Source organism: Pollicipes pollicipes, unplaced genomic scaffold (genome assembly GCF_011947565.3).
Source record: "Pollicipes pollicipes isolate AB1234 unplaced genomic scaffold, Ppol_2.1 Scaffold_2555;HRSCAF=2994_pilon_pilon_pilon, whole genome shotgun sequence".
NCBI lineage: Eukaryota > Metazoa > Arthropoda > Thecostraca > Pollicipedomorpha > Pollicipedidae > Pollicipes > Pollicipes pollicipes.
The window spans coordinates 34,089,484-34,110,307 of NW_023596136.1; the positions used below are offsets into that span (position 1 = coordinate 34,089,484).

At 53.7% G+C, this 20,824-nt stretch overlaps 2 protein-coding genes across 2 annotated transcripts; one reads left to right on the forward strand and one right to left on the reverse strand.

Moving 5' to 3' along the window:
- Positions 1 to 1,175: 1,175 nt before the first annotated feature.
- LOC119109690 (nucleoporin Nup37) lies at positions 1,176 to 6,822 on the forward strand. The gene is made up of 7 exons (XM_037233422.1): positions 1,176 to 1,220; positions 2,618 to 2,781; positions 3,208 to 3,405; positions 3,700 to 3,853; positions 4,466 to 4,685; positions 5,969 to 6,125; positions 6,585 to 6,822. The coding sequence occupies exons 2-7, from the start codon at positions 2,626 to 2,628 to the stop codon at positions 6,675 to 6,677; spliced, it is 978 nt and encodes a 325-aa protein (XP_037089317.1). The 5' UTR covers positions 1,176 to 1,220; positions 2,618 to 2,625; the 3' UTR covers positions 6,678 to 6,822.
- Positions 6,823 to 8,672: 1,850 nt separating this feature from the next.
- On the reverse strand, positions 8,673 to 17,616 carry LOC119105686 (EH domain-containing protein 3-like). Its single transcript, XM_037229158.1, has 6 exons — positions 16,552 to 17,616; positions 15,903 to 16,011; positions 15,055 to 15,219; positions 14,385 to 14,529; positions 12,890 to 13,096; positions 8,673 to 9,783 (listed from the first exon to the last, which is right to left on the reverse strand). The coding sequence occupies exons 1-6, from the start codon at positions 17,355 to 17,357 to the stop codon at positions 9,578 to 9,580; spliced, it is 1,638 nt and encodes a 545-aa protein (XP_037085053.1). The 5' UTR covers positions 17,358 to 17,616; the 3' UTR covers positions 8,673 to 9,577.
- Between the last annotated feature and the right edge of the window lie 3,208 nt (positions 17,617 to 20,824).

A 20,824-nucleotide genomic window follows, 5' to 3' on the forward strand; every position in this document is an offset into this window, starting at 1 on the left:
GAAAGGATGAAAATGCGTGAAAATGGCATCGTAACCCCCACTTTCTGAAACGCTCCTGCACTTATGCAAGATTTTACGAAAACAGAAATGGACTCCCAGAAATGGACTCCAGTAACGATCAAGGCCTGGTTGCGTCCTTGGTAAAGGTTATGGTGTAGGTGTAAACCGAACCCACCAGCTTGTCGCGATCACTTGATCTCTTTCTACGCTGTATCTTCTGATGCTGTACTCATGTGGCGCGATATCTTGTGCCAGATCTCAAGCAGACTCTGGAACACACAGTTGTTGTGGATTGTACGTGATAATGACACGGCGATCAACGAATCACGTCCCTGGATCCCCATGCTGCTTAGCCTGTCGTTGAATTAACCTCATACCGAAGGATTATAATGAGACCACGCTCAGCCCGCCTTCCGTGGCTGTCCAGGTGGCCAGAGCTCTGACCGTCTCGACTCACATCTTGCCTTAAGGAGGTGATGTGCCCCTCAGAGTATGGCATGTGCACTCTAGCCACCGATACTCACTCAGTGGGGAGGAATGGCCACGATGCCGCTGCTGTGGGGGCCGTGACACACGCGACGCGTCTGGATAGAATGTGCCACATCACCTTGGAGCGCGCGGGTCATTTTGGGCCAGAAGCCGTGCACCGGATACTCTGGCACCCCCGCGATTAGTCGGGTGCGGCAGAGACGGTCACATGTTCAATTTTCTTACAGACGTCGGATTCCCGCCATATATATATATATATATATATATATATATATATATATATATATATATATATATATATATATATGTATCAAATGACCTTGTCTGTCCACTGTCATCATTTCGCTGTTGAATGCGACTTAAGTTGTGAGTTCCACATGAGCAGTGCAGTCGGCGCGCCCCAAAAGACCCAACTCACCACCATTATTGCACTCGGTGGTTCCTACCTTAGTCCTAGTTCGATATGGTTGGGTGATTGGGGCTTTGCAACGCACTTAGCTGCTGAGGCTATGTGGTGTCATCTGCCTCGCGCTCTGCCAGGAAGTGTGGAAACCACGGGGAATCGAACCCCGTACTTCCGGTTTCACACGCGTGCACCTTCCCTTCGATATAATTTGGTAGCACTTGTCTCCCAACTATACATACGCAGCCGCTTCATTTGTTGCGCAGCCAAACGAGCATTTGAAACCCGGCTGACGGCCGCATTTGGGGTTCCGTGGATAAGTACATACGTATGTTTGGTTAATTTTCCTGTTGGATAATTTGTTAGCAGCGTCACGGCACCTTTATCGACACGCTCCACTTAAATAATGTGTTGCGGTTTGCAGTTCATTTTAACACCAGTGGTTACCATTGTTCCCCAGCCGACACTACTACCTTCCATACTTTCCGCTATTAAGTTTGTTGTCGATTGCGGTTAGCTGTCGTCCCTTTTATGATAAATGACTGCTTCATAAATTATTTTATGATTAATTTGGCCCTTTCATCGACATGTGCCTAAACTGCAGCCATCAAAAAAGAACTTTGACTAAAGAACTAAAAAGAATTTCTCATGAAGTGGCTCAACACATCCCAAGTCACATGTGATATCAAACAGATTTTGACAGGCAATATCTTGTTTCTGCAATGTTTGTTTAGCATGAGTATTTTCTAGCACCATTCTCACTCTTAAGATAGTGTGTTGGGGCTCAGGAATGCAAGATTTGATATGTATGTGGAATTTACTTGAGGTCATTGTGTGAGTTTTAGGTAAAACCTTGATCTCTATATCTGATGTCAGCATCATACAGATTGTATGAACTGGGATTTCTTATGGGTGTATGGGCATCATTAACTGTGAAGCACTGCTAGCAAGCATTAATGCTACTCTGCTTACCATGCATGTTCAGACTTCAGAAGACATGAGATGCTTAACTGAACTGTTTATACTCCATTGACCTGGTGTGGTTCAGGCTTCCAGATGCAGTTGCAGGTATCAAAGTAAAAGAAAGTCAGTCTATATAAGGCTGCTTTGATTGACAGTTGTGTGCAGTTCAGGCCTATTATGTATATGTTTGCTATTTTATTTAATCCTTTCTTTTAATCTTCCTTTCATTTGATCTATAACCTTATACAGGTCAGGAAATACCTTAGTGACATTGAACCAGGGTAGATGCATTTACCTTGGGAATGAAAGTATTTAAAACTTTTACAGGCCTCTGGAGAATGAAATGCTGCACAAATGTGATATGTTACATAGCATTTGGCTTTTTATGCCTGGCTTAGAATGTGTTATTACAGTCAACTCATGATATGCTAATATCACAGTTGTCAGCTTGAAGTATTGCCATAATTATTCCAACCAGTTATTATGCATACCTGCCATCCCGTGCTGGGTATCATAGTGGTTGACATTTGCCATTTTTGTCAGTGAATAAGAATGTTTCAAGAATGAATGGTAGTCATTGTAATACCTCAAAGCTCAATCAAACACCAGGTATTCCTTCATGTTGGGAATCTGATGTTTGTGCCACATCAATCACCCTTGCTGTGGCATTCTTTCCAAGATGATACTTACACATTTTGTCCTGAGACCACAGAGGGCCTTGGCACCAGACCAGCCACAACATGGGCATCCTTTTGCCAGCAGTGGAGGCAATGAAGGGACCGCCGGCTACCGCCGCCGCCCAGGCCTTCACTATCGCCGTGCAGGGCCGGGTGTACGCCGTTGAGGTCTCCGGCTTCGCCTGGTCCAGCGACCTGGTCGTCTATGGCACCGCCACATCGGTCGGCGTCATCAGGATCACGTTGCCGGTCAGAGGGCAAGGGAGGGAAGGGAAGCGCGCATCGCCCCGTCCCTCGCCCCGACCAGGCGGGCTCACCACCTTGCCTGCCATGTGTGATCTTTCACAGTTTGCTTGATTCAGTGTTTGCATTAGCCAGGTGTAGGGCATGTCTGTTTTTCTCTGCCATTAAGTGTGAATGCTGTGATAATCTGTTTTGACATGAAGCAAAACTTCATGCTCTTTTCAATCACTTTATCATGACAATTATTTAAGGACTCTTGGGTAATTGTATACAGATCTGTATTGTCTATGCATGTTGGCCCCCTGTATCGATTTTGAAACGTCTGCCACACTAGCGGCCATGGCTGACCAGCTGTCCACCTGCTGGATGGGCTGCTATCAGTTTCTGACCCTGTGTGGCACCCCCCTCCCCCCCCCCCCCAACCCTCTCCAGGAGGACAGCGACACCGGCGAACTGGAACACGCGCTGCTGCACGAGTTCCACCACGACTCGCGCGTCCGCTGCCTGGCCTGGAGCGCCGAGACGAACCTGGCCGAGGTGCCGCAGCGCGTCAAGTTCGCCGCCGCCGGCGCCGACCACCGGATCCGCGTGTTCGAGCACACGGGCCGGCAGGATGGCGGCCAGCTGCAGGTGCGCGGTGAGGGCGGCGGACTGGCTCCGCCGCGGGCGCGCGCCGGCCCAGCGGCCACGCGCCGCGGTCGTAGTCGGAGCGAGCACGCTCCCCGATGCGACCCAGACCCGGGTCAGCCTCACTCTCGACACCACGCCTCCGCGGACGAGCCGAGCTGTCTGACAGACACCCAGCCGTCTGGTCAGTGGCGCCGGGCGGCGCGTGCGGACGCCCCCCCCCCCCCTGGCCGCGTGCCCCTGCGCTCGGTCCTGCAGCACTGCCTGACGCCGCCGCCCCTGCCCTGCCCGCGCCAGGTGCGCCTTCTGTGCGGCCATACCGACTACATCAACGACTTGGCATTCGGCCCGGACGGCCACACGCTGGCCAGCGTCGGCGACGACCTCACATGCCGCCTGTGGAACGCCTCCGACCTCACGCCGCTGGCCTGCATCGCCGCCGACGACCCCTGTGAGTGCGCCGGACCCGGTGCGCCACCAGGCCGCCGTGGGTGGTGGACCGCCGGCCGAGACGCGTGGATGCTGACGCCAGGTGTTTATGTGTGTATGTATGTATGTATGCATTATGTATTACGTCCATAGCTGGGTCACACGCAATGGAGCGAGGCTTTTCAGCCCCTTATTATGAGTACAGGAGATAAGAGCATGCAGGTAAAAAAGAAACACATAGCACACAGACACCCGTTCACCGGCTTCCAACAACATCAGCACTCGCACAGGTGCGCTCTCGCCGCGCGTACGAAACGTTGCAGTGTTAGTTGTCCGACGTCGGCTGGCAGTGCATTATACAATGCTGTCGCGTGGTACTCAGAACGTTTCCCACCGGCCTTGGTTCTCGGACTAGGGAGGCGTAGGAGTCCATCCTGTCGAGTGGGTCGGGCACGTGTGTCGCGGTTTAACACAAACATAGCCCTCAGCAAATCAGGCTCGCCGCGCAGTATGGGCGGGGGTGGCTACTTCAGATTCCGCCATGTGCGACCGGCCAGTCTGGGAGCACCCACGCGGGCCCCGCTACTCCGGATGGCGGCCGGTGCCGCTGCTGACCTCCCGTGTCGCGCTCCAGGCGTGGGCGTCTGCTGGCACCAGGAGGAGCCGTACCAGCTGCTGGTGGCCGCCGCCTCGGGCGTCGTCACCTTCTACAACACAGAGACGCGCGCCGCCGTCTCCGCCCTGCACACGGGCCTGCCGGGCCTGGCCGGCGCCGACTGGTCGTCGGCGGACGTGCTGCGGGTGGCAACCGTTCATGATAGCAAGCTGATCACACTCGACTTGTCCCGGCACAGGTCAGCACACTGTCCCGGGCCACGTCAGATCGGCACACGAACCCAGGTCACGTCAGGTCAGCGCACTTCCCAGGGTCACGTCATGTCAGCACACTGCTCCGGGTCACGTCAGGTCAGCACACTTCCGTGTCACGTCAGGTCAGTACACTCCCGGGTCACGTCAGGTCAGCACACTGTTTCGCGTCACGTCAGTTTACCACGCTGTCCCGTGTCCCGTCAGGTCAGCACAGTGTCCCGGGTCACGTCAAGTCAGCACACTGGTTCGGGTCACGCCAGATTAGCATGCTGTCCCGGGTCGTCAGGTCGGCGCACTGTCCTGGGTCACGCCAGGTTACCACGCTGTCCCGTGTCACGTCGGGTCAGCACACTGTCCCGGGTCACGTCAGGTCAGGGCACTTCCCGGGGTCACGTCAGGTCAGTACACTCCCGGGCTCGTGTCATCTCAGGTGGGCGGACGGTTCTGGGTACGTCAGGTCAACAGACAATGCCAGCCCGCCAGGCAGCGTTTCGATACTCGGGGACTTGGGTGGCAGGGATGTCGATATTTTTTCATGCCATCGCACCCTGTTCTTGGCCTCACTACCTGTTGCTCCTCCCCTCGCTCAAGACCGACCAACCAGCGCCGAGCCGGACGGCGGTCAGCCCAGCATCTGGGCGCCGCCGGCTCGGCACCTCGGCCGACTTGTCAGGTGTCGGGGCTCGGGGTCAAAGGGCAGCGATTTAGCAGCCGACGATTTGTGCGTGAGGAGGCCGGCCAGGAGCCAGGGTTCTGGTAGCATGAATTTATGTTTGCATCTGCACACCCAACTGGATGCATTTCGGGACGCCGGTTTACAGAGTGGGCATTGAAGAAAATGCAGCATACAGGTGCAGAATTGGGCTCGGCGCGTGGTCGATGCCGTGTCAGTCTCTGTAGTGAGCCGTTCCCGAGCTAACTGAAAGGCGAAGTGCATGGTCGGGTCAACAGTGGCGCATGTTTGGTAGGCAGGCAGGACAGGCGGGCTTTTGACACATTTATACGGAGATTTCTGGATTGTTCCTTGCTAGAGCGAGGCTGAGTGCTGGTGTTGGACTGGCTGCTCCGATATTGCTCACGAGTTAGCCGCCGGCAAGCCGGGCGCAATGCTTGTGGTGTCGAAACATATGGCGCCGTGTTCTGACATGCACACCCGGTGACTTCAACGCTGCATTCCGAGTGTGGCGGCTGCTGTTTCGGCCGAGCGGCGACTCCGCTGCGCGCGTCGACGGACGTGTGACCTCGCCGTGACCTCGGCTGCCCACAGCACGCGCGAGACGGAGCACGACGTTCACAGCGGGGGAGGGCAGAGGGTGAAGTTCTCTCGGACCGCAAAACAGCACGTGGCCACCTGTGGCCTGAATCAGGTCAAGGTGACACAGCTGGATGTCAAGCAGGCTGCTCCTCTGACCGCTGATCTCATGGTGAGCATTTGGTGAGATCCTATCGGCCTGAAAGTGCCCTCCCAATGGTGAGATTCTGTTGTGCTGTCCCTCGGCTAGGTGCTCCCCCCCCCCCCTTCTTTTCTAATGGCGAAGGCTGTTATGCCGAGCTGTGATGGTCCGAGGTTCAGTTCCGCCCGTGGTAAGAGGCTGTTGTGCTGCCGTATTATCAACAGGCTGTCGTGCCCTACTGGTGCCGCTCACTGCCGTCATCTGACGGCTCTCTCCTCTTTCTGGACTCTGGCACGTTCTGGACTCTGACTCGATCTGAACTTGGACTCGATGTGGACTCTGGTTCGGTCTAGACTCTGGTTCGGTCTGGACTCTGACTCGGTCTGGACTGCGACTCGGTCTGGACTCTGACCGGCCCGGCGGCCGCGGCTGGGCCGCCTCGGCCGGTGGGAGCTGGGCGCCGTCTCCAGCCGCTGTCGGCTGTTGCAGGCGGTGGGCGGCATCAGCTGGCACAGTGTGCTGCCGTACCTGGTGGCCGGCGGCGACCGGCAGCTGCTGGTGTGGCGCGTCACTGTCATCTGAGCGGCCGGCCGCCGCCGAGACTGGCTCCGGTGTGCCGCCTGCTCCCGTGACGCCGGAGCAGTCTCCCCGCCGTCACCGCCGCCGCCGCCGTCATCGCAATATCGACCTCACTGACGACGACCCGTCAATACAGCCTTTTGTATGATTGTTTCGTGCGGGCTGATGTCCGCATCGTTATTGCTGGCAGGCGGCGGGTGGGCCGGTGCTCCACGTATGGTCTCATCGCCGTCGCTGGTTTTTGCCCGGATCGGTCGGCTGATTGCGCAAGGCTTGTTGTCGGGGCGATGGCCGCTCGGACGCCGGGGACTGCTCGAACCGGATTCGCAGAACGCTCGCAGAGGCGGTGGCGCAATATGGATCCCGGGTTGCTGGGGCGCACACCGTCGCTCGGACTGCCGCGAGCGGTTCGCCAACTGCTCCCGACTACCGCCGGACACGTGCGGCCACTCTCAGAACGCCGGCGCCGCCGCGAAGCGTGCTGCCGCGCCGTCAGGCGCGCGTGCGGCGAGTTTAGTTCGGATTTCGCTGTTACTTTGCATGTGGGGGCTCAGTCTGTGGAGTGACGTCAGGACGGTACTGCCTGGGAGCAGGTCGCGAGGCGGCAGTACGCGGCAGCACGCCACACCTGCGTCGGGCTTGGGGACACGTCTAGGGGCTAACCCACGTGGCTCTCCGCGTCACGTGGCTTCTCCGCGCGGAACGCCACGTGGGCTGGAACGACGTGGTGCACTTCTAACGGCGTGGTGTGATGTACCGGGGTTTGCGTCAGCTCACTGTTTGTGGTCAAATGTCGCTGAAGTGTCGTAAAACGAACAGCGAGCGGACAGGTAGAGACCATATTTCAGCGCGGCCCAGAGGAAGGGAGAAGTACGGCTGTTCGTGCGAGGGGTGGACCAAAGTTTCACGATCCCGCCCGTAGCCAATCCAGCTACCGGTGCGAGACGCATTTCCGGGTTCAATTTCCAATACGATCGCTCACGCTTGGTCCCCTTTGTAAGCCTGGCGTATAACTGATGCGCAGTAGTGCGCGGTGCAAGGCATTGCGCACGTGGGTATAATTTTTAGAGCACAGGATGGCCGGTGTCGAAATCGGTGTACTGCTTCCTTTACTAGTGATTGTTCTAGAGCTATACGGTTAAAATTCCAGTAATGAATCTCGATTGATAAGGCATGCTTTATCCCAGGCTTTATCCCACCAACGGACATTCGTTTTAATTCCGCTGAATATTTCGTAAGGCCTTTGTCCTGTTGCGTCAAATTGTCATTGGTCTCTCGCACCCCCCTCCATGAAGGGCGTGTTTTTTCCAGTCGAAGAACGTAGCCGAGAGCGGTAACAGCGGCGGGCGCATACGCTGAGCCTGCTTCTCACGGCGTCTCATCTTGTTATTTTCTCACCACCAATTATTCTGTACCTGCCAGGTACAACAGCGAGTAGTCACAACACTCGAATCCCTCGCGAACATTGCAATGCGAGGATCGCGGTTGGTGTTGGGCGATTGCTGTCTCGGGCGACCGGCCCTCGCCGACGGGCGCACTTACCGATAGCAGCAGCGCGCCGATCCGCACCGATTTCAAAACACGCGCAGCTGCTTTTAATACCAGTTTCACAGATTTTACCGATTTCAAAACACGTGCAGCTGCTTTTAATGCCAGTTTCACAGATTTTACCGATTTCAAAACACGCGCAGCTGCTTTTAATACCAGTTTCACAGATTTTACCGATTTCAAAACACGCGCAGCTGCTTCTAACGCCAGTTTCACAGATTTTACCGATTTCAAAACACGCGCAGCGGCTTTTAATACCAGTTTCACAGATTTTACCGATTTCAAAACACGCGCAGCCTGCACACGGGCACAATCAGAGCTCCTTCGCCGGGAATCCCGCTATGGGGCTGCCTCATGGCCTGCCACACGCCGCGGTCCGCAGCTCCCACTCGCCCGCTCGAGACCCCGCCCGCGTGCACTGGCGGGTCCCACCGCCGCCAAAACAGCGTGCTCGCATGTGGTTTTGGTGTATTCATACTCGCCACCGATTTGCATGACTAAGCCTACGTCGCGACCTGCCCACTGAGAGTGCCCATGCTAACAGTCCAAATAAGGTCTGGTATATCCCAATGTGACGCTCCACGGATAAATAAATAAACTAACACTATGGAATACACCCGGGTCGAAACCGCTGTACGCCGCAGTGGCATCGTGTAACAATAAGCGATCTCCGCAGATACAGGGGATACTCACATCATAATAACGGATAATTTCGTGAACACGTGCGACTTCACGCACGACGCGGCCTATCGCCGTACCTGCGGTGCGCTGTGTCACATACAGTTGCCGCAGCAGAAACGCAGCCAAGGCTCGTAACAAAAACACTTCCGAACAGCACGCCACCTACTACGGGGTCGAGCGGCGCGGGGCGCCCGGGGAAGCCGGCGCGCAGGGCGGCCAGCTGGCGGGCCGCGAAATGGCACGCGGCAAGGCACCCACAGAGCGCGCGAGAGAGCGTCGGAGAGACGGCGCAGTCAGCGGCATAGTCGCAGCGTACTTCGGACAGACGATAAACTCGATCGATCGAGACGACGTTAGGCAGACGATCGCGGCAGATGCTCGGCAGCGCTGGTTAGTTTGCGTAGAAAGTTGGGATATATCAATATGCGGATATCGATGTGTGCACGAGGCGAGCATGTACAAAAATAGCGCCCGTGCTGGTGGGAGACCCAGAGTACCAACCGAGTATCGGTGCAGCGTCAAAGACCCACCGTCCGACCTGCGCGAGCGGCGCGCCCAGGCGCCGCGCTCACAGCGCCCCGCCCGTCACAATTTCCTGTTACGCCGACGGCGAGTTTATCACACTGCCGCAGGATGACGCCACTGAGCGACCGCGGGGCGGCGCCACCTGCGGCTCAGAATCCGCGCTGACCCGGCGGCACCAGGTGAGACGGCAGCTCCGCGGGCAGGTCGTGACCGTCCAGCTTGATGTTAATCAGGTGCATGGCCAGCGCGAACTCCTCCACGTCCAGCATGCCGTCCTTGTCGTGGTCAGCTAGCTTCCACACCTTGCCCAGCACGGTGTTGGGCAGCTTGGACTTGACCATTTCGGCCTTGGCGGCTGTGGACGGGAGTAGCGCGATCAGCCAACGTCAACGCTGCGATTCGATCTCACTGGAATTTATTTCTTTACTGAACACGACGTGTCCGGGCCAGCTTTTCGCAACCGGTACAGCTTAGATACTCGTCCAATCACAGCTTGTTGCCGTAAAACTTAATGCGATCTTTCGACTCTACATGGAGAAAAGTTTGCCGCTAAAAAGTGCGTGAGATTAGCCTGCTGCGGAGTTCTTGCAACCACCAGCCGGACCAGCAAGTTCGCTCCACAAGCGCGAGGTCAATAAGGGCAGCCTCGTGGCGTTAAATCATGCATCAACGCAGCCCCTATAGCGAAGGAGTCTTTATCAACACAGTCCATATGGCGAAAGATACATTATCATGAACACAGCACCTATCGCAAAAGATTAGAGCCCACGAAAATTATAATTCCCCCGATTCTGATCGTTTTTCAGAAGAAAGATGGCGTGTGTTCTGCTGCGACTACGAGTACGATCAAGCATCAGCTTCAGCTTTTACTTCGGCCCCCTCGCACGCAAAAAAAGACAGGACGTACGAACCGAAACGCAAGCAAAAAGAAGTGTTAAAAGCGCGATGTCTGCGAAAATGACACCACTATTTTAGTGATTCTGCACAGTCACACGAACAAAACGCGCACGTTACCAGCCGTGCAGACAGAAAGGCGCAGTGGAAAGTCGCTCACAAGGAGCGCACTTCCCATTCTCTCTCCCCAAATTCCGCGCAAGAGCGTCAGATGCGGCACTGTACGGCACTCTGTACGGCACTGCAGCACTCTGCGGGCGTGAGATACGCCGGTGGTCGTGATGTGGCATGTAATGTTCCTGTGGAGTTCTAGCTGGAAAAGCTCAACCTTGTGCGAGTTGAGCTGGGTGTGTTCCAACCTCCTCTACTTTACTCCGTGGCTCACGCCTACGACCACGCAGCCGAATTGAAAAATGGAGCCCCCATGAGGGCACCGGGCTGAACTACGGCCGTTGCACTGTAGGTGCCCCGTACAAGTGGCAGATTCTGAAATGATAACAATAGGACACGGTAGCCGCGTTCAACTACAGAGCCGATGCGGTCCGATAGGTTCAATCAACTGTCCGTCATAACCCCCACGCCAGCCGCGCATGTGCGCGCGTGACAAGAGACCTGGGTTCCGACAAGACCCGAGCGCACTTGTGCTAGCTGCCTCTTCAGACACGCAGCCACCGCGCTGGGCTGAGCGCATTACGCCAGGCGTCGGGCGGAGGGCAAAGTCGACCCAGACAGGTTTGCACCATTGCTCAGACATACGTCTGTTCCACGGCTACAAAGCTCCTCGGGTCGTCTACGTATAAAATACTTTGGACACTGCGTTTTTGGTGATGTCGTTGATAAATGTAGAGGCTCGGACCGGGAACCAAGCCTTTTGTGACGCCGCTATACGCCGGCGACCAAACAGATGCGTCCCAGGCTACTGCCGCGCTGGCGTCCGTTGGATGTACACGAATTAAATGGAGAGTATGTATATCGTAGCTAATCTGAAACATTCCGCTATGACGTCACAATGTCCGAAAAAGAGCCCTCCCCCGACTTTGCAGACCCCGCCAAAGCGCAACGGCTTGCGTTTAAGCCGCTTTAGAGCGTTTGCGGTTATACACAGCACGCGCTTAACACGCGCCACGATTTTCATCCGGCGCCCAGCGTCGCCCAGTATGCCGCACCCGCGCCGCGGTCGCCGCCCGCCCGTCACCCAGACCAGAGCCGAAATCAGAATCGGAAATGTTGCCGGAAAGCCAGCACCGGACAAAAGCAGCTGTGCCCCGATCCTTATCAGCAGCGGCACCTCGAGCCTGCCGACCACCAGTCGGCCTTGGTCCACTATCTACACTCGACGTGAGCGGGCCAGGCGGCGGGGCAGCGCTGGGGAGGGGCCGGCCGGCGGTGACAGATAGGCGGGGGCGGACCGCCGCCAGCGCCGCGACCCCGCGGGCGGGCACAGCGCCGACCGCAGGCACGGCACCCAGCGTCAGCCACTGAGTCAACCTCAGCTGACTGGCGGCCGGGACAGAGCCAGCACTATTGTGCGGCCGTCCATACTCAGAGCCGTCCGTAAAAAACGATACGCGCTTTAATGCGTTTTAGGCATTTTAGGCACACACGCACGCACTTAACCCCCAGTTACGTACTGGTCACGCTGGCAGTATCCCCTCGCCCTGGTTATGCTGTAAACACAAATTGTCCAACCCTGGTTATGCTGTAAACACAAATTGTCCGCCCTGGTTATGCTGTAAACACAAATTGTCCGCCCTGGTTATGCTGTAAACACAAATTGTCCGCCCTGGTTATGCTGCAAACACAAATTGTCCGCCCTGGTTATGCTGTAAACACAAATTGTCCGCCCTGGTTATGCTGTAAACACAAATTTTCCGCCCTGTTATGCTGTAAATACAAATATTAAGTATTCAGGCGTGGTTTGCAACCATATCTGGAATCCATTTTTCGCTTTGCAATCCAGCTCGCCCCGTTTTATACCTCGGGCACATTCATCAAACCTCCCCTTCCGTGCACAACGGAACTTATAAACGGCTCCTCCACGCGAGCGAGTCACAAACTAGTGGGCATGGCTGACAATTCCTATTCTTCAAAACTTTTCTGCACCTTCCCTTACAACTCAAGCCATTTGGTCAAAGCGACCTGTCCCCGTCGCTTTGCTCATGTCTTCACGGCGAGCGTGAGCACCGGTTCAGTTGTTTCGCTGTTTCCTTGCCCCAGTGTACCTCTCCTGCGCACCTGGCCGCACTGGTAACCCGCTGCCCGTCCTATCCCCCCCCCCCCCCCCCCACCCCCTTCGCGCCAGTGAGCCGCGTGCCCTTCCTGTCCGCCCACCTGCGCCGGTGACCCTCTGCCCCCTTTTCCCCGCACTAGTGACCCGCGTGCCCCTCCTGTCCAACCATCTGCACTGGCGATCCACTGCCCCCCTATCCCCACGCACCGGTGACCCCCTGCCCCCCCCCTTCCCCGCACCAGTGAGCCACGTGCCCCTCCTGTCCACCCACCTGCGCCGGTGACCCCCTGTCCCCCTATCCCCGCACCAGTGATACGTGCCCCTCCTGTCCACCCACCTGCACCGGTGACCTTGTTGTCCACAGGGTTCATGCCGAAGAAGATAGGGTCGTACTTGGGCCGGTCGCGCGCCACCACCCACTCGGTCTCGCCGGCGCCGGCGTCGGCGCCCTCGCACTTGTTGAAGCCGAACGGCGTGTCGACGCTGCGCACGCCGTCGAAGGCGCCGCCTGAAACGACGGCGCCGCTGTTCGGCTGGCCGCCGTCTGTCGGCGCGGCGGCGCGCCGGTTAGTCGGGGTCAGGCCGGGTCGCTGGGGTCAGGCCGGGTCGCTGGCGGCAGGCCGCGGCCGCCGCCGGCATCAGCCGGGGTCACGCACACATCACACGCAGGCGGGCGGGGGGAGGGAGGCGTGCGGTCAACAGACGGCTGTGGTGCGCGCGGGCGGCACGCCACGAGCACGGGCGGCGAGGGGGCACAGCGGCATGGCACACAGCCACCGCAAGGGCCGAGTTTGAGGACCACGGACGGCTCAACAGGGGGGCACGCTGTGAGCGCTCAGTGAGCAACAAGACACACAGTTGGTTCGACAAACAAGGCCAGGCCAGTCTTGTTTGTCGTGACTAACTATCACGTCCACACCAAATGTGGAGCACGGCGCGGTAATACAGGGAGGCCTTACACGTGACGTGTTAAGAACGACGGGTGGCCGGCAAATACCATACTTAAGTCAGCACCGATACAAACACATACACACGCACACGCAAGCCAGTCAGGTTATCATACCGAGACAGTCTACTAGCTAAACACAGCAAATAAACACACGGAATAGCTCCTAATAATCTTCGACGTGCACCGTGGGATTTCCGAACCAAAAACATAGAAAGGCGACCCTAAACGAACAACAGCATCCGTTGCAGGACTTTTACTGCTTCTCTGTCACGTCCTAACACATACTGCATGTTCATCATCCAAGTCTGCAACTCACAAGATGTATGCATCGATCATATACAACCGATACCAGAAAATACATATCAATATGTCAATATACAACCGAACCCGGAAAAAATAAAAGATCCTTTTAAAAAGATGATGTCAGTATCCACAAAATGAGACATCTCCAAAACAATAACCAGACATGCATGCCGCTCCCCTGGTAAAAAATAACTCCCCTGGATAATTCGCCCTGCCCCAGAACTCGAGACTAGACCATGATGTGTGCACAGAGTTCCATTTGACCACAGCCACTGGCGTCCCACTGCTGACGCCGCAAACCAGCAAAACAGCTGGTGCGGAGGCGGCATCGAGACTTGGGGACCCCCCGGGCCACATGTCACACTGGTTACTGGCCTTCCCAGGAATGATAATCATGACTGGCAAGTATCCACACAAGTACTAACTTAATAAGATAGATTCAGATCCTCACAGTTTTGACGATCATTCAGCGAGGCAAGGTTTTATTTAATGCCTCGCGGAAGACAACCAGGGCAACGCGTTCCGTGCTTGCTATTCTTTGTTTCCCAGCCCGCCCCAGCATCACCGGCGCCGTCCAGACCTTTTGGCGCCATGTTCTGCTTCTCCTCCAGCGGGATCATGGCCATGAGTCGGGCGATGTCCTCGGCCAGCATCTTGTCCACGTTCTGGATGAGCCGCGGCTTCAGCAGCTGGAACTTGCTGAAGTCCTCATGCAGCAGCCGCTCCTGCGGCGACGAGGAACCGGTGAACGGCGGCACCTCGGCTAGAGGCGGCCGACGACAGTGCGGCAGTGCTGCCGGCCCCACAGGCCAATGAGTTCCTGGCGCGGGTTGAGTGCCAACTGCTGCATCTGCATTGTTATGACCTCAAATGCATCATACCTAAATGCATTTTAATAAAACGAAAGAGAACCTTGCTTAATCGCCAAATATCTGCTGTCGATATCGAACAATGTGGCCGAAAAGTGAGCTCCTGTGCCACACACACCAAGCACACTCCTCAAAGGGCTGTGTTCAAGAACATCACCAGCTAGAGACTTAATGGAGGTGGTGGGGGGCAAGGCGGTACACCAAGGGCGTTTCTTGTATGCAGTGCCATGGCACAAAAAGTGCATTTCTTTCACGCAATGCCATGCTAAATCCCCCAACTATGTGGGGGCCCACCCATCCTCCTTCGCAAGTGGTGCCGCCCCAGCTGGCATGCTTGGCTAGTGCACAGTGTGTATGTGTGCCAGGGCTGCACAAGCTTGCCTGCATGCGGGCGATGTTGGGGAAGTCGCCAGGGCTGATCTGGTGCTCCCGCTGCACGGCCTCGTAGATCGCCGACAGGTTCTTGATCAGCTCTTTTTTCTTGCTGTCCTTGCCAAACATGGCAGGCATTTCCTTCTTCAGAGCTGAGATGATGTAGGCATGCACCTGTTGAGGCATTAGAAATGGCACTTGTTGAGGCATTAGAGACCAGGTGCTATACCCATTTATCTAAATGGGAAACACAGGATAACCAATCTATATGTGATACTAATGGACCAGCTACATCCTTATGTAAACCTAAAGCAGCCAAGATGCTTATTGCAGGACTTCATTCAATGTAAGCTCATGTCTCTTATGTCAACCAGTGGCCCAAAATCTACAGATGATCCCTACACTGAAGATGCAAATGGAATCCCCCTCCCCACCCCCTCCCCCACCCCTGTGGAGCTCCAGGGCTGCTATTTCACTTTGACTAATCTGTTAAATAAAGCCATACCTCTGAACCTTAAGGCTTATTGCCCAAGTGAGCAGTGTGTTCAACACCAAGTGTTGAACAATTTTTTATCATAAATTTAGTTCAACCATTTTTTATTGCTGGATGTCTCAGACCAAAGTTCACACGAAGCAGCGCTTGCTGAGTGAACCTCGGCCCCACCAGGTTATCACAACATTTTTGTTCAGCAGAAGCATTTGATGTTTGAACAGAATAATTCCTAAAAGGTTTTTTAAGTATGGCAGTGGTGTATGACTGCTCTGTCATACCATCTTAAACTGTGTGGGGATCCAAGCACATCGGAGGGTACAGCAGCTAATTAAAGCCTTCATCACAGAAGCAAATCTTGTGGTACCTTTGCAAGCCTGGCACGCTTGATGAGGTCATTCAGCTTCCTGAGAGCAGCATTTCTTGGTAATGACTGCAGATCAGTGAAGAGATCCTGTGCTTCAGCTTCAAACAGTCTGTGAAAAATGATTCAGAAGATGAGTGACATGGACAAAGATGCTTTGTTTATATTAAAAAGATCACAAAAATGCATTGATTGCCTAGAACATATACACTAACTTTACAGCACAGAAGTACCAAGCAAAAGTCCTGACTATAATTGGACCTCTGCTTAGACAGTGACAAGGGAAAGTCAGTTAACTGGCAAAAAAAATTAAGCTTACCTATAGAGCAATATTAGGTGCATAAAGTTATAGGTAGCTAGGCATTGGGTATTATATAGGTATTAGGTAAAGCTAGCTCTGTTTCACAGACCATATGCAAGCAATCTTATCCCATGAGCAAAACCAGGACTAGTTGCATAGATTAGGTAAGCATCCAGCAAGCTGCTTGAAAAGTAGCCCGTCTTTAAGTCACTTGTGTGAGCCATTTAAGGATGAGCGGAATGATCATATGGAGTCCCAAGGGAGTAGAAAGACACATCAAATCCACAGTAAAGTAAAGCATTAAGTTGTTGGTTACATGACCAAATCATGCACTCTTAGAGAAAAACTTACTTCCTGTTTGAGTCATATCGCAGAGGCTGGTCCCAAAATGATCCAATGTACACTCGCGCCACTTCAGGAGTGGCGATCACCTTGCCCAGTGACCACATGAGGGCTCCATACACTCTCATCAGCTGCTGGTGGTCCACCATGTCAGCCTTGTTCAGAACTATTCTGATCTTGTCGTCATGGCCTTTCAGAGCCTCAATTGACCTCCGGAACTCATCTGAGATGTCTAGCTTGTGTGCATCAAACAGCAGAATGATCCGGTCCACCCTCTCTGCAAACCACTCTAGCACTCCTGCAAAGTCATAGCCTCTGTCTACTCTTTGCTTTTCACCTGACAAGATGCCTGGCGTGTCCACAATTGTCAGGGAGCGAAGAACTGAAGAGTCCACTGTTGAACACTGCAGCCTGTTTAAGAAGGCATTCCCAAACTTGGAGAGTGGTCGGAATGGTTTCTTGGGGTCCACAACAAGAGCATTTCCTGGAATTATTCCATCATGGTCTCCATGCATGACAGCAATGAAGCCATCAGTTGTTGGTTCAGGGCCTATGCGGATGCCAGGGAAGTCCCTCTCAAGGAGATACCGGATGAAGGTAGTCTTTCCAGTTGAATACTGCCCTACCAGCATGATGATTGGCTTGGCATCAAAGTCCGGGTCATCTAACTTTGGAGAGTGAAAATCATGGAACTGGTAGGCTTCTTCCAGAGGCAAAACCTTTTGCTTGTATATTTTTTTCAGCCCTTCAAATACAGTTTCGTACACCTCCACTTGCTTCTTCTTTTCTTCATGGTTGTCCAGCCAGCTGAACATTTTGATTGTCACTGTAGGCGGCTTTCGAAGTTAGGTATATCGAGCCCTACGACATATGCCAGTCAGTCTCCGAATGACTCTGTCAAAATTGCACCATTGAGGACTGGGTCCTGCTCGCGGCTTCAACGGTTTGTTTCCGCTAATGACCACTTCGTTGAAATGCTGAGGGTATAATCACACTATCATCTCTATCGTAGCAATCCCACGTCACCACACCGCATTCCAGGGAAGGATGAAATGCGGTCCACAAGCACACGCCCGAGAGAAGCGTCGGTGGGCGTCGGTTGCCTTGCGTCACTTACGCCGCCGTAACCGTTTACCAAGGTTGGACAAATGTGATTCCACACCATCCCACGTTCGTCAAATTGGCACCATATTCACATTCAGATTCAGGTCCATATTCGGGATTCACCGGACTCCTAAAATTGGCCTGAAACTTTGGATACAGATGCAAGTTAATCTCCTGAGCACAATGAACACAAAATCTTGGATCGGTACGCTCCCTTTCGGGAAATATATCAGTATGAAAGATCACAATAAAAAAGATGGCGTGCTTCAATTCCTTCTAAACTCTGTATGCTAGGAGACATTGACCTGATAACGAAAAACGCAAAATCTTGGGCCGGTAAGATGCATCAGAAAAGTTTTAGCTTTTCAAATGCTGAAATCGCCAAGGTATTAAATATATAAGGCATGTATCACGTTTTCTTCATTCTTGACTCAGTTTTATATTCGATATTCATCGGACTCCTTAGATTTGGCTGAAAATTTCTGAGGACATGAAGCATATGTTTCGGAGTATAAAAAGTGTAGTCTTGAACCGGTACGCGTTATTACCGGTGATATATCAATATGAAAGATCACAATAAAAGGCGGACCACTTTATTTTTTTTCGGAACTCCGTATGCTGATAGATATTGGCTTCCTGATTACGATCCATACAAAATCTTGGACTGGTAAACTGTATCAAAGAAGCTACAGCCCTTCCAACGTCAAGGTCGCCAAGGCAGGATCTACTGCGTTTTCTTGTAAGTTGGGCGTTGGTTCAGCGCCACATTCATTGAGTTCGGCGTGCTCTTATGTCCGTGAAGCTGGCAATTTTTTCAGCGATTTATTCCGCGACAAGTCCCTATTTCTCTGCAAAGAAAGGTCTGAGGATAAATTTTGACATGAGAACACCAAACACGACCACCATTTTGCAATATCATGTGATCTTCGGGGTCAAAAGCTGTGTCAAAGGACGGGGAACTCCATATCACCCAAAAATTGCTGGCCGATTTGAAAACTGCGAGTATCAAAATATTCACAACGGCAAGAGCTAGCGTCCATAAAAAAATTCCTGGCCTCTCAAGGCTGCCCTTCAAGGTCAAGCGAGGGCTCAAGGGACGAGGAACTCCATATTATCAAAAAATTACCGGCAGATTTGAAAACTGCAAGCAAGAAAACATTCACCAGCGCAAAAGCCAGCGTCCGTCAAAAAGTCGTTTCGAAATAAGGTTTCGATCAAAAAGTTAAGGAGAACAGTTGGCTGGTTCAGGAGGCCCCATTATCGACGAGGAGAACAGTTTTCTGGGTTGGGATGCACCCTCTATGTTCAGGAGGCCCATTTTTTGCGAGGAAGGTCCCTTGCATGCATCATATGGGATGTTCTGTTTTCCAAATCACCAAATCAGGATGCCCCGTTTTCCAAATAAAGATACCCTGTTTACCAAATCTGGACGTTGTTTTCAGAATGAGGATGCCCTGTTATACTATAACGAGGCCACCCGAGTGGATTTGGAGGCCCCTTCTTGAAACTGAACCGTCCTGTTTTGGATAAGAATGCCCGGTCTTTGTTAATGAAATCCTTTGTTAAATAGTGAGAATGCCCATCCTGTTTTGATGGAGGAGAACATGCGCTCAGTACCCCTCTCCCTTGAATATGACACTGCCTAGGACTCCCCCGTTGAAGAGGCCCATTTCACTCAGGAGGCCTCCTGGAAAATCCCGTGCCCCAACTCAAAATCTGTTGTGCTACCCCTGCTCCGACTGGCGCCATCTTAGGGTTCACGTAAGGTTAACCGGTTACTGGCGCCATCCTGAGTATGCGCTGCATCGTCGGAGCGAGTTTCGTCTCGGCCGCCGACGTCTCTGTCTGCCTGTGTCGTTGACGTCTGCCTGCCTGCGTCGTTGACATACATCTGCCTGCGTCGTTGACATTCATCTGCCTGCGTCGTCGACGTCTGTCCAAGTCACCGACGCTTGTCTGCCCGCGTCGACTCTTACCTGCTTGTCGACGTCTGTTTGCCCTGATTTCGTCGTCGTTTTCCAACCTGTCTCTTAAGTGGCTGTTGGTGTGGCTTTTTGACGTTTCTTTGCGACGTGAGACGTCCTTTCCCGGCTCGGAAGTTCCATAAGTTCAGCGCGCTTAGGTCGTCAACCACCTAAGGTAGACGGTTCGTTTTCGACGGCTCAAATTCCATGCTTGAGCTCGAATGGCACCTACGCTAACACCGTCACACCTTTTCTGAAGTCCTTGCTGTCCTCCACCTCTGACTATGTGTGACTTCCATCCGTTACATTGAAGCACGAAGTCTTAGCTGTACTTCACTGATAACCTGGCCCTGTGGCCTATCCTTTACCTACGGTGTTGTGGTCAATTATCGTCCACTGCTGATCTTCCTTCGCGATCCCTTCTGCTGCCGTGTGTCCGGCGCTCGAATCGCTTTCCACCGATGAATTTACCGTGCGGTTTGTTCCTTTTTACCGCGGCGTCTTGAGTTCCAGCTGTTCTCCACCGATTTCCGAACCCCATGACCTGGACTGTTAAAGTGGTGTCTTGGATGCTGTCTGTAACCTACCTCCATGACCTTCAACCTTACCCATGGCCTGCAACCTGTTCCGGTGACCCGTAACCTGACCCCGGGATAAGAGATGGGCCCATGATCTGCAACCTGACCAATGAACTGCAACCAGCCAACCTAGCCCATGATCTGGAAACCAACCAATACACTGGAACTTAATTATGTGGCTCAGCACCCTGGTGGCCGTCTGGATATCCTTCGCTCGGGTGGGGAGCGGGGTCAATTCGACCCCTTCTTGAGATCTTAGAAACTAAGAGAGCTAGAGACATAAAATTCCTATGGTGTGTTGATCTGTACGTGAACTCACTTAGATCAAGCTTTGAGGTTCTTAGGTCATGACCTTTGGGTCAAAAAATGTCAAACAAGGTCAAATTTCAGTCTGGTCTGCAAACAAGCGCGTGTTAAAACAGCGTCCGAAGTTTTAACCGTTTTATCGACCCTGGTGGTAACCTGCAACTCCCTTACGTCATCCTGAGCAGACTGAATGCCGCGGACATGACAAATCGGACAGCTTGGCAGCCAGCTCGTTCGCTAGTCCACTCGGGCCTGGCCACTGCTCGCTAAAGCCCTTTTGTCGACCTGAACCAAGGTGGGCCCACTGCGGGGTTAGGGGTCGCGCTCTCA

Coding starts and splice junctions, on each gene's coding strand:
- LOC119109690 (XM_037233422.1), top strand. CDS start 2,626: ATGAAGGGACCGCCGGCTACCGCCGCCGCCCAGGCCTTCACTATCGCC. Junction 3,854..4,465: donor CATCGCCGCCGACGACCCCT/GTGAGTGCGCCG, acceptor GTCGCGCTCCAG/GCGTGGGCGTCTGCTGGCAC. Junction 6,126..6,584: donor CTCTGACCGCTGATCTCATG/GTGAGCATTTGG, acceptor CGGCTGTTGCAG/GCGGTGGGCGGCATCAGCTG.
- LOC119105686 (XM_037229158.1), bottom strand. CDS start 17,357: ATGTTCAGCTGGCTGGACAACCATGAAGAAAAGAAGAAGCAAGTGGAG. Junction 15,220..15,902: donor AGCGTGCCAGGCTTGCAAAG/GTACCACAAGAT, acceptor ATGCCTCAACAG/GTGCATGCCTACATCATCTC. Junction 13,097..14,384: donor GCAGAACATGGCGCCAAAAG/GTCTGGACGGCG, acceptor CCGCGCCGACAG/ACGGCGGCCAGCCGAACAGC.